This window comes from Gorilla gorilla, chromosome X (assembly GCF_029281585.2).
Source record: "Gorilla gorilla gorilla isolate KB3781 chromosome X, NHGRI_mGorGor1-v2.1_pri, whole genome shotgun sequence".
Lineage (NCBI taxonomy): Eukaryota > Metazoa > Chordata > Mammalia > Primates > Hominidae > Gorilla > Gorilla gorilla.
In genome coordinates, this window is record NC_073247.2 from 118913299 (window position 1) to 118929633 (window position 16335).

The 16335-nt window shown below is 36.3% G+C and overlaps 1 protein-coding gene and 1 pseudogene across 3 annotated transcripts in view; one reads left to right on the top strand and one right to left on the bottom strand.

Annotated features, from left to right (window-relative positions):
- Positions 1 to 281: 281 nt before the first annotated feature.
- Positions 282 to 16335, bottom strand: part of NUP62CL (nucleoporin 62 C-terminal like) — a 143471-nt gene continuing 127417 nt past the window's right edge. For 2 of the 3 annotated variants that reach the window (XM_055377067.2, XM_055377066.2), the window contains exon 9: positions 988 to 1124. In XM_055377067.2, coding sequence (XP_055233042.1) covers positions 1033 to 1124 — 92 coding nt within the window. In that variant the 3' untranslated portion in view covers positions 988 to 1032. Of the gene's footprint in view, positions 1125 to 16335 lie in introns of all 3 variants that reach the window. The other variant, XM_019019648.4, reaches the window with a different exon arrangement.
- Positions 7069 to 9171, top strand: LOC115932314 (general transcription factor 3C polypeptide 6-like; annotated as a pseudogene).

Below are 16335 nucleotides of genomic sequence, written 5' to 3' on the forward strand. Positions count from 1 at the left end.
GTTACAAAAACTTACTGGATAAGAAGCTGCTGCTTGGAAAAGTTTGAGTAGAAAAAAAAGAGTCCATGTCAATTTTGGCATTTAGTCTGCTCATAAGACTAATCGTTGCTAATATTCATTTCAAAAATATTTCTTCGTGTAATGTGTACCCGCCAGGATGGTCGTGTGCAATCAGTACAACAGAAAATTTAGCTCAATAAATTATAGTTTACTGAGCTCTATTCACTTAAAAACTTTTAATAGTTAATTTCAGTATTACATGTTTTTTTTTAGGACATTACCTTTATTTATGACTTAGGTGAAACATGAAACACAGGAGACCAGACTGTTCCAAACCTAAGAACAAGGCTTATTTAAAACAAAACAAAACAAACAAACAACAAAAAAAAGAAAAGCAAACAAATACACGGAAATCACCAACTATAAATCATATGCTAAAACCAAATAAAATGCCAGTATATCCATACATTAAAAATAACCAAATTCCTTGAAACTTACCTTTCCTTAACCCTTTAATAATAATATACCCTAACTTTTCCTCCCTGCTCTGAACCTCTATAACACACTTTCTATAATTCTTACTGCACTTCTTTATATTATCTATATTGTTTTTATGCAGACAAGCATTAATTATATCTCAAACTAGACAGTAGGTTCCTTTCAGAAGAAGAGACTTTACAGTATCTAGCACTATATAGGTTGGCATGTACTTTTGGCAGACATCACCCTATGATTCAAATGGAGTGAGAAGGATGATGTGTACTGATGCCAGGGAGAGTAAGACATAAATTACACATATAGAGTCAACATCTAAGAGGTTGCTGTCTGGACAAAGGGGCTAGTATAATTTTGATTTTCTAATACTAAAAACAAAACTAAGGTATAATTCTCAACAGTACAATACTTAAATGAAAAAAGGATGCACAATTCATTATGATCAAGATGAAATATTAAGTATAAATACTACTCTATTTAACATCAGAATTTGTAGGTAATAATCCAGAAACGACATGCTGAAGATATGATCATTCACTAAAAAGCAGTGTTGACATTGTGTGCATGCTCCTCGTGATGATAATCCTCGAAAACCCGTGTTACCACTTCTACCTTCCTTCGCAGCATGCCTATAGGAGAAAAAGTCACACAACCATTAATCTAAGGCCAAAATATCCCATGAACATAATTTACGTATTCCTTTCAACACATGATTAACAAAATTTTACATAGCAATTTCAATAGCTTTACGTTTTAGAAAACACATAAGAAAAAAACACTCATCTATCTGTTTGGAAACTGTGTAAACAATGGACAAGACTTTTTTTTTTTCTGCTCTCCCTAGCTTTCAGGCAAATAACTGTCTAGTTGACATTTATGTTTTGTTAGGATGAGGTGTTAACTGCTTTTTGACTCATTATACCCTAAAAGTGACATACAGGGTAGTCATTAAATTGGGAGTATAGGTTTTGGTGGGTCTTAGCTACCTATAAGCAAATGAGTGCACTGAGTATATTTACATTTCTGTTCTTTTCCAATAATGATTTATTTAACTTGGTGGTTCTTAAATTTTCTCAGGGGCAGAGTACCACAGAATACCATTAATTTTATCATATGAAACAGTAACTGCTAGTAAAACTAAGCTGTTGAAGTAAGCATGATACTCTTGAGTTTTTCTATTAACATGCACAAATAAACTTGGTCATTTCTTTTAGTATTCATTAATGGTTACTCATGAATAAGCCATAACTGGTGCCCAAGAAGAAAAACAATTTACAAGAGAAACACTAAAAAATTTAAACGATATACAGTTGACTCTCGGAAAACATAGGTTTAAACTGCGCAAGTTCACTATACGTGAATTTTCTTCCACTTCTGCCACACTTGAGACAAGACCACCCTCTCCTCTTCCTCCTCACCCTGTTCAACATGAAGATGACGAGAATGAAGAACTTTATGATGGTCCAATTCCACTTAATAACTGGTAAATGTTTCTTTTCTTCCTTATGATTTTCTTAACATTTTCTTTTTCTCTAGCTTACTTTATCGTAAGAATACAGTATATAATAATACATATAACATGCAAAATACGTGTTAATTGACTATGTTAGTGGTAAGGCTGCCATCAACAGTAGGCTATTAGTAGTTAAGTTTTGGGGAGTCAAAAGTTATATTTGGTTTTTTACTGTGTAGGGATTAGCACCCCTAAACCCTTCATTGTTGAAGGGCCAGCTGTAATATACTTTAATTTTCTTCACCCAGTCAGAAAAACCCTAATGTTACCCAGTTTTTAAAGTGTAATACCTCATTTTATCTTATAGAGACATTCTGCAAGATCATGCTTTAAGGACAGTGATTTCAATGCTGGCTGTCTATAAAAGGCCAGAAAAACATTATGTTCAACCTGGCAAAATATATCTCCTTTTTGTTGTAATAACTAACTGCGGGGTGCAATTTTTTCCCCTAAATAACAGTTTTTAATATGATGGAAGCACAGATGAGCACTACAACAAACCATTAACTTGAGATCAGAAGTGTCAACATAGGCACATTCTAGTAATTTGCTGATTGATACATATTAAATGCAAAGGGGTACATTTATAAAGATTTTAAAAATCAATAAACTGTCAAGAAATACAAGTCAGCATTATTAAGAGAGCCTTACTATTAGCATTTTGTCATGTCTTCTAATTGAATTCCCAGGACTATTTCTGTATTAACATACTTTAAATTTTTTAGGACTTTCATTCTTTAAGGGCAAAAACTGCACCTAGGTACTTAATGCCCAGAATTTTGGTCCCATGACAAGCATCAGTGATTGACTGGTTCCTGCCAGCATATTAAATATGGCATACACATATTGACATTATTAAAAAATAATTGTACTAAACAATATGAAAATAAGAAAACAATTTCATTCACAATAGCATCAAAAAGAATTATAATACTTAGGAATAAACTTAACAAATGAAGTATAAGACCTGTACACTGACAACAAAAAAACATTGCTAAGAAAAACTAAAGAATATCTAAATAAGTGGAGATATATTCCATGTTCATGGATTAAAAGACTCACTATTGTTAAGATGGCAATTCTCCACAAGTTGATCTACAGATTCAATGTAATCCCTACGAAAATTCTAGCAGGCTCTTTTTATAGAAATAGACAAGCTTAATTTAAATGTATATGGAGAGGCAAAGGATCCAGAAAAAAACAATCTTGAAAAATAAGAACAAACTGTAGGATTTAACACTATCTAATTTTAAAACTTAATCAAGTAATCAAGACAGCATGATATGGGCAATAATAGCCATAGAGATCAATGAAACAGAAACAAAGTCCAGAAATAAAACCTTATAAGGTACCAAGGCAATTCAATGGTAGAAATCATAATCTTTTTCAACAAATGGCTCTGGGACAACTGGATATCTACATCCAAATGAAATCAAACCGCCACCTTTAACTATATACAAAAATTAACTCAAGATGGATTATCAATCTAAATGTAAGTGCTAAAACTATATTTTAAAAAACAACAAGAGGCTGGGTGCTGTGCCTCATGCCTGTAATCCCAGCACTTTGGGGGGCCAAGGCAAGAGGATCACCTGAGGTCAGGAGTTCGAGACCAGCCTGGCCAACCTTGTGAAACCCTGTATCTACTAAAAATACAAAAATTAGCCAGGTGTGGTGGCAGGCGCCTGTAATCCCAGCTACTCAAGAGGCTTAGGCAGGAGAATCGCTTGAACCCGGGAGGTGGAGGTTGCAGTGAGCTGAGATTGTGCCATTGCACTCCAGTCTGGGTGACGAGAGAAACTCCGTCTCAAAAAAAAAAACCAAGAAATGTCCATCAACTGATGAATGGATAAACAAAATATGGTATGACTGTACAATGAAATGATACACAGCAATAAAAGGAATTAAGTACTGATACATGTTACAACATAGATGAACCTTGAAAATATTATGCTAAATGAAAGAAACCAGACACAAAAGGCCACATATAATATGATTCAATCTACATAAACTCTCCAGAAAAGGCAAATCTATAAAGACAGAAAGTAGATTAGTGGTTGCATGGGGTTTGGGATAGAAATGGGGAATAACTGCAAATGGCCAAGAGAAAATTTTGGCGGTAACAAAAGTGTTCTAATACTGGATTGTTTGATGTCTGTACAACTCTATAGGCCTAACTAAATGGCTATTGGTTAAGGTGGTATATTTGTGTATTTTAAAATATTTTAAAACAATTATTTATTATTCTCAAAAGATTTTGGTGAAGCTGCTTCCAGTCAGTGTCATTCTGTTTTGGAGACAGATGTTTTCTTCAACTTAGCCTTTTGCAAATACTTTAGGTAAATATTCAAAAAAGATTAGGAAAAGAGATTTAGTCATTAAACCCAAACACAGATTTCTAGAAACTGTAATTAATGCTTTAAGAAAATTTTAAGTTATACATATAAAAATTATTAGATGAGATTAAATTCACTGTCAAAGAACACAATGTACTTTCATAAACAATGCTATATAGTATATCTCTCATTTCTCCCAGAAAAAAATTGAGGCAGTGAGATAAAAAAAAAAATCCTGACAGTAAAACAGTTAAAGACACAAATAGGCAACTTATAAAATGACACACAAATTATTTATAAACATTTTCAAAATATTCAACCTCATTAGTAACCAGAGGAATGCAAATTAAACCAGGAAAATATTATTTTAACTTGCAAATTTTGGCAAAGAATGATCATGGTGGTGGTGGTGGTAGTAATTACAGGAGTGGTACTGGAAAGAGTGCAGAAAAATGGGTCCCCCCAATGAATTTCTGGTGAAAATATAAATAAGTACAACCTACCTGGAAGGATATATACCAAAAGCTTTTAAAACAGACATTACTACTGATTTAGCATTTTAACTTCTAAGAATTTTATTTATGTCCAGTAATCATGGATGTACACCTTAAAATTTACCTACAGCTAGGTTTTTACTGCAGCATGATTTAAAACAGCAAAAAGTTTGAAACATTAACTAATACCTAACAATGGGCTATTAACTAAACAAACTATGGTATATCCATATAATGCAATATTTAGCAGCCATTAAATGTAGAATGTTTAATAACATGGAAAGATGGTCATGTGCACATGTCTGTTAGCTTTGTATCTCTTTCTCCACCAAAAGCTAAATACAGTATGCTGTGTAAATATCAGGCAACAAATAAATTGAAACCATATATTGGACCCCAAGCTCATGCCAGGCATTGCTAAATTCTGAAGATACAAAAATAATTAAGATATTATCTCTATCAAGAAGCTCAAATTCCAGTAAACAGACATGTAGACAAATAACTGCAATATTATATGATAAATGCTAATACTACATTATGTAGAACACAGCCTGGATACAAAGAAGGGGATAAACAACTATTAGAATGATGAGCCAAGGCAGTCAAGGAAGGCTTCACAAACCATCTTGACATGGGAGCAGCTACCACGCAGACGATGATGGGGTAGAGTACTCCACGCAAAAGAAACTGAACGTCCGAAAATATAGATGAGGAAAGAATATCAGGCGTTTAGAAAACCATAAATACTTCTTCAAGATGAGGCTAGAGAACCAGATAGGGGTTAGATTATGCAGGGTACTTTGTATATTATGCAAAGAATCGAATTTATCATTGGACAATGGGAACTAGTGAAGGGTTTTAATAAAGAGATGACTAGAATAGAGTGTGACTTTATCAAGATCATCTTGACAGTATTGTGAAAGTGAATTAGAATGGGTTAAGACTAGGCGGAGGAGACCACTAAGGTTACCAGTTAGAGATTAAGCACATGCATTTACCACTGCTCTATTTCAAAACATTTGTCAAATAGCAGTAAAGATATTTTTAACAGAAGAAGAAAAAGACAAAAGCATAAAATCATAAGGACAAAAACAAGAAAGGAGACAACAAAAAAACTATGAAAATTGCAGCTGGATTTGTATGAGAGAACCCTAGAAAGAATATGGAATTAGTAGAGCTAGGTAATTCAAAGTGATATTGAAAGTGGAGCTAAAAACAGAATTGTCAGAGGATAAGAAACAGACCCCTCCTCTCATCCACATCCTATATCTGGGCAATTCTCCCTACCCAATTCCTGGAGATAATTTTCCTTTGGAGAGGGTGAACCAAATAAGCTGTGGAGCAGGGACACCAGGCAGAGCAGAGGGCAAGTATTCTGTACCAAAACGGGAATTAAGTCAAAGTTATACAGGGATAAAGTGAAAGCCTACAAGCTGAACACTGAGCCTGCAGTCTCTTCTCTAACAGTTCTCAGAACACTGGCTTAACACCAGGCTTATCTCTAGCCAGGAGCTGGAAGTTTCTTCTCCAGAGAATTTGACCAGCTAAAGAGATAAATCCTGAAGATAACAGTTAGAGGTCCCCCAATGAAAATGTCTAGCCAAATTATCCTATAGTAAGTTAACAAGCCCCACCTACAAAACTTTTCAGTATATCATTCTTGAATATAAATGGACAACCAAGAATCACCAGATATTTGGGGAAAGCCTCTAACATAAGAAAGACTGAAACAAAACAGAAATATAAAGAAAGCTAAAAGAAATACTCCAGAAAGAATAAAATATACATTTAAAAAATCATTAATATCCTCAAAGAGATAATACTGAATTCATGAAATAAGAACAGGATACTATTTACAAAGTACATATATATAATCATAAAACAACACAACAATCTCTTGCAAAATTAAACTTATAGCAGAAATCAAAGATCAGTAGAAAGACAAATAAAAAGTTCAGTACATACCCCAGAAAATTTAACAAAAATATAACGAGAAAATAGGAGAGAAATTAAATTTAGATCAGTCGAGGGCATCAAACATTAGAAAAAGAGTATTTCCAGAAAGAATGAGCAAAAACTTAATTCAAGAAAATAGACCCAAACGGAAAGAAATGAATTCCTTGAGTCACCAATAATGGGCTCAGTGGGTGAAACAGATCCACACCAAAACGCATCATCTGGTATTTCAGTATTTTGAGGAAGATCCTAAAACCTTCCATTGAAAAACACAATGAAAAGTTCACATGAGGTTCAGGAATCAAAATGGCCCTCAAAGTTAGAAAACAACAGAACAACTTCTTCAAAAGTTCCAGGGAAAATTATTTCCAAGCTAAAATTCAATACCCGATATTATCGATTAGATGTGAAGGTAGAATAAACACCTTTTCAGACAGGCAAGGTCTCAAAAAGTTTACTTCCTATGCACTCTTTCTGGAAACTGCTAGAATATGTGCTATATCAGAAACAAGGGAATAAACCAAGAAACAGAAGTGTAAGTAAGAGCCATGAAACTGGAGAACTAACAAAGAGTATAGTCAATATAAGAATGCTATAGAAGACAGACCATAGCCGAGCAGCAGACCAAGAAAGCAACAATTAAGGACTGTAGTATGGAGATTAGAGGACTCTGGCAGAGATGAATCAAAGAGGCAACTGATAGATTTACAGTAAAAGCAGGGACTTAGAAAAGTATATAGAAAACTAAGTAAATAAAGAAATAAGATTCAAAGGAAAATAAAACTTGTAAAAGGAAGAAGACATAATATAGTATACTACATGGCCAGGCTGCAAATAACATTTATGCAATCATAATCCAAATATTAAATATTGATTTATGTGAAATTTATAATATATACATATTAGGATGAGGAAAATGTGTGTGTGTGTATGTGTGTGTATATATATATATATATATATATATATATATATGATATAAAAGAGTTAAATCCTCCCCTCCACCCATTTTGGAAAGTCAGTAGAGAAGGTCTAATACGGAAAAACTAAAAAGTAACACTACATGATGTTTAAAAATATAAAAATAAATAGTTGCAAAATTTAGCTAAAATAATTGAAAGTGATTGCCCCTAGGGAGTAAGAAAATAAGGTATGGACAAGGAGCTGATGTTTTTCATAAACCTGAAAAAAATTATATTTTCAAGGTGGGGGACAAAGAAAGCCTGAAATAGGGATGTGGTAGTGGGAAACTAGTGAAGAGAAAGGATTCAAGAGCTATTTAAGAAGTATAATCATCATCACTTACTGAAGAAATAGAAATAGCCTGCTTTAGATTCCTGAGTAAATAGCAGCAGTCTTTTGCTGAGAAAAAGAAAAGGAGTTACAGATCTGGGAGACCCGGGAGAATATGAAAATAAGGAGTTTAGTTTTAGACAAGTTTAATTTGAGCCTTTGGGATATCTATGTGCAGATGTTTGTTAACATGGAGCTTTATAATGGATAGTAAAGGAACCATTAGTGAAATTGACAGTTGGCGATAACAACTAGGGTTTTTAAATTGCTGATTATCAGAAATGCCTTAAAAGAGAATGTAGGGCCGGTACTCAAGATGGCAGCTCCGGGAGGGCGTCGCCAGTGACTAGTAGGCGAGGCGCCACGGGACCAAGGCCGCGGCCGACTAGCAGGGTCTGGAGGATGGAGAAGAGGAGGAAGAGGAGGAGCAGTTGGTTCTAGTGGAATTATCAGGAATTATTGATTCAGACTTTCTCTCAAATGTGAAAATAAATGCAAGGTTTTGGGCATTGACACTGAGAGGCCCATTCTGCAAGTGGACAGCTGTGTCTTTGCTGGGGAGTATGAAGACACTCTTGGGACCTGTGTTATATTTGAAGAAAATGTTGAACATGCTGATACAGAAGGCAATAATAAAACAGTGTTAAAATATAAATGTCACACAATGAAGAAGCTCAGCATGACAAGAACTCTTCTGACAGAGAAGAAGGAAGGAGAAGAAAACATAGGTGGGATGGAATGGTTGCAAATAAAGGATAATGATTTCTCCTATCGACCCAACATGATTTGTAGCTTTCTACATGAAGATGAAGACGAAGAAGTGGTAGCTTCAGCCCCAGATAAATCTTTGGAATTGGAAGAGGAAAAGATTCAAATGAACGAGAGTTCAAACCTGCGTTGTGAACAGGAGAAACCAATGCACTTGGAAATAGAAGATTCTGGTCCTCTTATTGATATACCTTCTGAGAAAGTTCTGTTTTTATGGAAACTCAAATGCTGCCTTAGAAATCACTCCTAGATGAAATGTTTCCCATAATAACTTGTCAAGAACTTTTTAGAGTTCTTACATAAAAATAATTGCTGTGTAGCTTTCAGTCTTTTAATGTTTTATTGCATTTTACTGGCTATACACACATATCCAGTCATAACACAACTTATTTTACCAGAATCATTTGGGACCAGACATGAATTGGATTTTTAAAATACAGTTTGGGCTGGGTGCAGTGGCTCACACTTGTAATCTCAGCACTTTGGGAGGCCGAGGTGGGAGGATCACTTGGACCTAGGAGTTTGAGACCAGTCTGGGTAACGTGGGGAGGCCCCGTCTCTACAAAAAATTTTTTAGAATTAGCTGGACATAGTGTCGTGCGCCTGTGGTACCAGCTACTGGGCAGCTGGCCTGGGAGGATGGCCTGGGATGGGAGGTCGAGGCTGCAGTGAGCTGCGTTTGCGCCTCTGTACTCTTGCCTGGGTGACACAGTGAGACCCTGTCTCAAAAAATAAGTAAAATGAAATACTTGTAAATGACTTTAGGGACCCTTCTGAGTCCTTTAAATTCGAGGTTTTATTAAGGTAAGTATATAAGTTTTCCTTTGAGGCTGTTACAAATTACTTCAAACTCAGTGAGTTAACACAAATGTATTGTCTTATAGTTTTGTAGGTGAAAAGTGTGACAACGGGTCTTACCTGGCCTAAATTCAAAGTGCTGGCAGGAATGCATTCCTTTATGGAGGTTTTGGGGTTGGGGGCAAATCCATTTCCTTGTTTATTCAGTTGTTGGCAGAATTCAGTTCTTTGCAGTTGAAGGATCAAAGTCTCTTTTCCTTGCTGTCTGTTAGCTGAGGGTCATTTCTAGCTTCTGAAGGCTGCCTTCATTCCTTGGCTCATGATCCCCTTTTCTTCAGAGCCTGCAATAGTGGGTGAAGTCCCTCTCCCATTCTGAATCATTCCTGTTACTTCTTCCATCATCCCTCTCTCTGACCTACCCTGCTGTCTTCCATTCCCACTGTTAAATGTCTATTTGATTACTCTGGGCCCACGTGGATAATCTCCCTATTTTAAGGTCGATAACTTTTTTTTTTCTCCTTTGGGACAGGGTCTCGCTCTGTCGCCCAGGCTGGAGTGCAGTAGCGTGACCGTGGCTTACTACAGCCTTGAACTCCCGGGCTCAGGCAGTCCTCCCATCTCAGCCTCCTGAGTGGGTGGGACTGCAGGCACACACCACCATGCCTGGTTGTTTTTTTACCTTTTTTTTTTAAGAGATGGGTTCTCATTATGTTGCCCAGGCTGGTCTTGAACTCCTGGGCTCTGGTGATCCTCCTGTCTTGGCCTCTCAATGTGCTGGGATTGCAGGCATGAACCACTGCACCCTGCTGAAGGTGTATAAGATTAATTCTGGCCGGGCGCAGTGGCTCACGCCTGTGATCCCGGCACTTTGGGAGGCGAGGCGGGTGGATCACGAGGTCAGGAGTTTGAAACCAGCCTGGCCAACATGGCGAAACCCCGTCTCTACTAAAAATACATAAATTAGCCAGGTATGGTGTCGCACACCTGTGGTCCCGGCTACTCAGGTTGCTGGGGTGGGAGAATTGCTTGAGCCCGGGAGGTGGAGGTTGCAGTGAGCTGAGATTGCGCCACTGCACTCCAGCCTAGGCGACAGAGCGAGACTCCATCTCAAAGACAAAACAAAACAAAACAACATTAATTCCATCTGCAAAGTCTCTTTTGCTAGGTCATTTAACATACACAGGCATAATACTAGGGATTAGGGCATGGAAGTCTTTGGGGCCTATTCTTAGTCTACTACAATAAGTATTTTATCTAGGAACAGAAAAAGAATTTTGAAGTGCTTGAGGATAAAGGAACAATTCCAAATATTCCAGATGTAATTTTGCTCCTTTCCCACTTGAGAAAGATTATTGAAATTCAGCTGTATTAGTCATTTTATCATGGCAGTAAACTAAATCTGTGCTAGTTTATATTTTTTAAGTAAATTATTCACACCCTTTGATACTTTGTTACAGGTTGAGCTGTGTAAAATTGCCAATATTTTATTGTTTCCGACTACAAAAAACAGCAATTTCCTATAGTTTAACCTAGCACCAGTAAGTTAAAATATACCTCATGTTAATTACATCTCACAATTGATGGAGATAAAACTATTTTAACAGATTAGAGAGCTAACGTTCCAGGATGAATAATTTTTTTAAAAATCAAGTTCTGGCTCTGTCGCCCAGGCTGTAGTGCAGTGGCGCAGTCTGGGCTCACTGCAACCTCCACCTCCTGGGCTTAAGCCATCCTCCCACCTCAGCCTCCCTAGTGGCTGGGACTACAGGCGTGTGCGACCATGCCCAGCTTATTTTTGTATTTTTTGTAGAGACGGGGTTTTGTCGTGTTGCCCAGGCTGGTGTCGGACTCATGAGCTCAAGTGGTCCTCCTGCCTCGACAAGGTGCTATAATTACAGGTGTGAGCCATCATGCCTGGCCCAAAGAATTTTTTTCTTTCAAAAGTTTTGTATTTCATTGGAAAATGACTTACCTTGATAAAAAGCATTTTAAAATCATAAGCAGATGATTATAAGCAATCATCTATATCCCAATGTCTACATGACTTTTTGATTTTTTTATTTTTTGATAGTCTGTCACTCGTGTTGTCCAGGCTGGAGTGCGGTGGCATGATCTTGGCTCACCACAACCTCTGCCTCCCAGGTTCAAGCGATTATCATGCCTCGGCCTCCCAAGTAGCTGGGATTATAGGCACGTGCCACCATGCCCAGCTAATTTATATGACTTTTTTTTAGTCTCATCTTTTAATAAAAAGCTTATTGTTTCCCCCTTATGTATGTATAGGAGAGCATGCTAATTGCCTGACCCAATGATCTGTTCTCCCTTTTTTGCTTTGTATCAGAATCCCAGAATTTATTCAGGTTAGCAATGTGCCTAGCTTTCCTTGCAGATACATGTGGTCATATGACTAAGTTCTGGAATTGACATGGAATAAGAAGTGCTGAGTGATGGGAAAAAAAAAGAAAAAAGAAAATAACAAGTGCTTAGTGGTGCTTCTGGGAAGTTTCTTTAAACTTAAAGGCTTAAGGGGAAGCAGGTGGGCTCATCTTCTGTTCCTGCTAGAACATGGATGTGGTAGCTAGAGCTCCAGCAGGATTCTTGGACTTCAAAGTAACCTTGGAAATAGAAGCCATGAATGGCAGAGCAGCAATATAGGAGACTGGGTCCTGATACTGTGAGATTACCCTGGACTGCTATGAGTAAAGGGTTAATAAAACCTTTTCTTTCTCCCTGGTGAAATGACCTCGAGTTTGGCTTTCAGCACTGTTTCTCTGGAAACCTACTAGGCAAGGTAATAATGGAATGTCAGCTGTAATATTAGGCAATATTATTTACGATTAAAAATAAGCCCTTAGCTGGGCGCGTTGGCAAAAATAAATAAATAAATAAATAAGGAGAATGCAGTAGTCCTCCCTTAGGCATGGTTTCACTTTACGTGATTTCAGTTACCAGTGGTCAACTGTGGTCAGAAAATGTTAAATGAAAAATTCTAGAAATAAACCATGTATAAGTTTTAAATTGTGCACCATTCTGAGTAGTGTGATGAAATCTTACACAGTTCAGCTCTGCCCCACCCAGGATGTGAATCATCCCTTTGTCTAACAACACCCATGCTGTATATGCTACCCTCCAACCCATAAGTCACTTATTAAAAAGAAGGAGAGTTTGCAAATCAATAATCTTAAGTTCTTACCTTAAGAAAACAGAAAAAGAGCAAAATTAACCCAAAGCAAGCAGAATGAAGAAAATAACAAAGAGTTGTTATCAATGAAATTGCAAACAGAAAAATCACAGAAAAACATCGAGACAAAAAGCTGACTCTGAAAAAAATCAATAAAATTAATAAACCTCTAGCAAGACAGAAAAAAAAATAGAGAAAACACAAATCACCAAAACCAGGAAACAGGGTATACCACTACAGATCCTACTGCCATTAAAAGGGTAAAAAGGAAATCCTATCAACAAATTTATACTTATAAAGTCAACCACTTAGCAGGAATGCACCATTCCTAAAAGACTACAAACTATGAGAACTCAACCAAGATGAAACAGATAATCTGAATAGTCCTAGAAACATTAAAGCAATTCCATTTGTAATTTAAAAGCTCTCAAAAACAAAATATCCAGGCCCAGATAACTTTACTGGAAAATTCTACCAAGCACTTAAAGAAAAATTAATACCAATTATTCACAAATCCTTCTAAAAAATAAAGGCCAGTATTATACTATTACCAAAACCTGGCAGAAACAGCAAAAGAAAACAAAACAAAAAATGCCCCAAACTACCAACCAATACATATCATGAACACTTGAAAAATCTCTCATACATTTAAAAATCCTCAACAAAATACTAGATGTATTTGGCTACAATGTATAAAAGGAATTATAAACCCTGACCAAGTAGAATTTATTCCACATATGTAAGGCTGACTCAAGATTGAAAATATATCAACGTAGGCTGGGCGTGGTGGCTCATGCCTGTAATCCCAGCACTTTGGGAGGCTGAGGCGGGTGGATCACCAGATGTCAGGAGTTCGAGAGCAGCCTGACCAACAAGGTGAAACTCTGTCTCTACTAAAAATACAAAATTAGCTGGGTGTGGTGGCACGTCTGTAATCCCAGCTATTTGGGAGGCTGAGGCAGGAGAATCGCTTGAACCTGGGAGGTGGATGTTGCAGTGAGCCAAGATTGCACCATTGCACTCCAGCCTGGGCAACAAGAGTGAAACTCTGTCTCAAAACATAAAATAAAATAAAATTATTATATCTCAATGTAATCCACTGTATCATGAGTTAAAGAAGAAAAATCATGATTATGTCAATTACTATAGAAAAGGAATTTTGACGAAATCCAGTACCTGTTCATGGTAAAACAAACAAACAAACAAAAACTCCCAGAGGGGAATTACCTCAACTTGATAAAGGGCGTCTACAAAAAAAATCTACAAATAACATCATACTTAAGGTGAAAGACTGAAGACTTTCCACATAAGATCAGGAACAAGGCAAGGATGTCTGCTCTTATCACTACTACTCAACATAGTATACTGGAAGTTCTAGCCAGTGCAAAAAGACAAGAAAAAGAAATAAATGACATACAGATTGGAAAGGAAAAAATAATACTCTATTTGCAGATGACATAACTGTCTATAAGGAAAATTCCGAGGAATCCACACAAAAAAACCGCCTAGAACTAACAAGTGAGTTCAGCAATGTCAAAAGATATAAAATCAACATACAAAAATTGTGTTGATTTTACACTAACAAAAACTTGTGTAACATAATACCATTCATAATCACTACAAAGTAATAAAATACTAAGGTATAAATCTAACAAAACCAAAACATGTATGTGATGTGGGTGATGAAAATTACAAAATGCTCATGAAAGAAATCAAAGAACACCTAGATAAATTTTGGGACATATGTTCATAGATGGGAAGACTCAACACAGTAAAGATGTTAATTCTCCCCAAATTGATCTATAGGTTAAATGCAATTCCTATCAAATCCCAGGAAATTTTCATGGAAACTAAAACAATCTTGACAGAGTAGAATAAAGTGGGAAGAATCATTCTACCAGATACTAAGGCTTCTTACTGTATGGCTATAGTAATGAAAGCATTGGGGGAAAGACACATAGACCCATAGTATAGAGATCTCAGAAAAAGACCCACACAAATATGTCAAGCAGGGTTTTTTTTGGTTTTTTTTTTGTTGTTGTTGTTTTTTAAGGCACAAAAGCAATTTAATTGAGGAAGGATACTTTTTCAAAAATGGTGCTGGAACAACTGGATATTTGTAGGAAAAAAAAAGAAGAATCTTAATCTAAGCCTCCTATCTTATATAAAAATTAAATCAAAATGGGTCACAGCCTTAAATGTAAAATGATAAAACTTGTAGAAAAAAGATATAGGAAAAAATCTTGGGGATATGGGGCTAGGCAAAAAGTTCTTAGACTGGACACCATAAACATAATCCATAAAATAAAACTGATCAAATGAATTGCATCAAAATTAAAAAACTGTTCTGTGAACAACTCTACTAAGAAAATGAATAGATAGGCTACAGACTGTGAGAAAATATTTGCAAACCACATATGTGACAAAAGACTTGCATCTAGAACACATGAAGATTCTCAAAACACAACAGTAAAAAATAAACAATTTGATTAGAAAATGGACAGAGGACACAAACAGGCATTTCACTGAAAAGTTTATACTGATGGGAAGTAAGTACAGGAAAAGGTTCAGCACCATCATTCATCAGGGAAATGCAACTTAAAACTGCCATGATATCATTACACCTCCATTACAAGAGCTAAAATGAAAAATAGCGAAAATACCAAATGCTGATGAGGACACAGACAAACTGGATCACTCATACACTGCTGGGGGACACATAAAATGGTACAGCCACTCTGGAAAATAATGTGGCAGTGTCTAAACACACAACTACCATATGATCCAGCAATTGTATTCCTGGATATCTATCCCAGAGAAATGAAAACTTACATTCACAAAAGAACCTGTACATAAATGTTCACAGCAGTTTTATTCATAATGTCCTAAAACTGGAAACAGCTCAGATGTCCTGCAACAGGTGAATGGTTAAACCAACTGCGGTATACCCATACCATGGAATATTACTCAGCAATAGAAAGAATCAAACTATTGATACACACAGAAACACAATGAATCTTTGGAGAATTATGCTGAGGGGGAAAAAAGCCAATCCCAAAAGGTTACATGCTGTATGACTCTATTTATGTATTTTGAAATGATAGAATTTTAGAAATAGAAAACAGATTTGTGGTTGCCAAGGAGTTAATTAGGAAATGCGGTAGAGGGGTGGGTAAGGGAACTTGGTAGAAGGGAGGGAAGGTGGATGCTGTGATAAAAGGGGAACATGAGGAAATGTGGTATGAAACTGTTCTGTATCTTGACTATGGTGGTAGATATACAAATCTACATGTGATAAAACTGTACAGAACTAAATACACATACACAAGTAAAACTGGGGAAATCTGAAGTAGATTAGATTTTATCAATGTGAATATCCTAGTTGTAATACTGTACTACAGTTTTGCAAGATGTTGCCTCTGAGGAAAACTAGGTAAAGAATTAACATGACTTCTATATTATTCTACAACTACCTCAATAGAAACTTCAATTAAAAAAAGACCA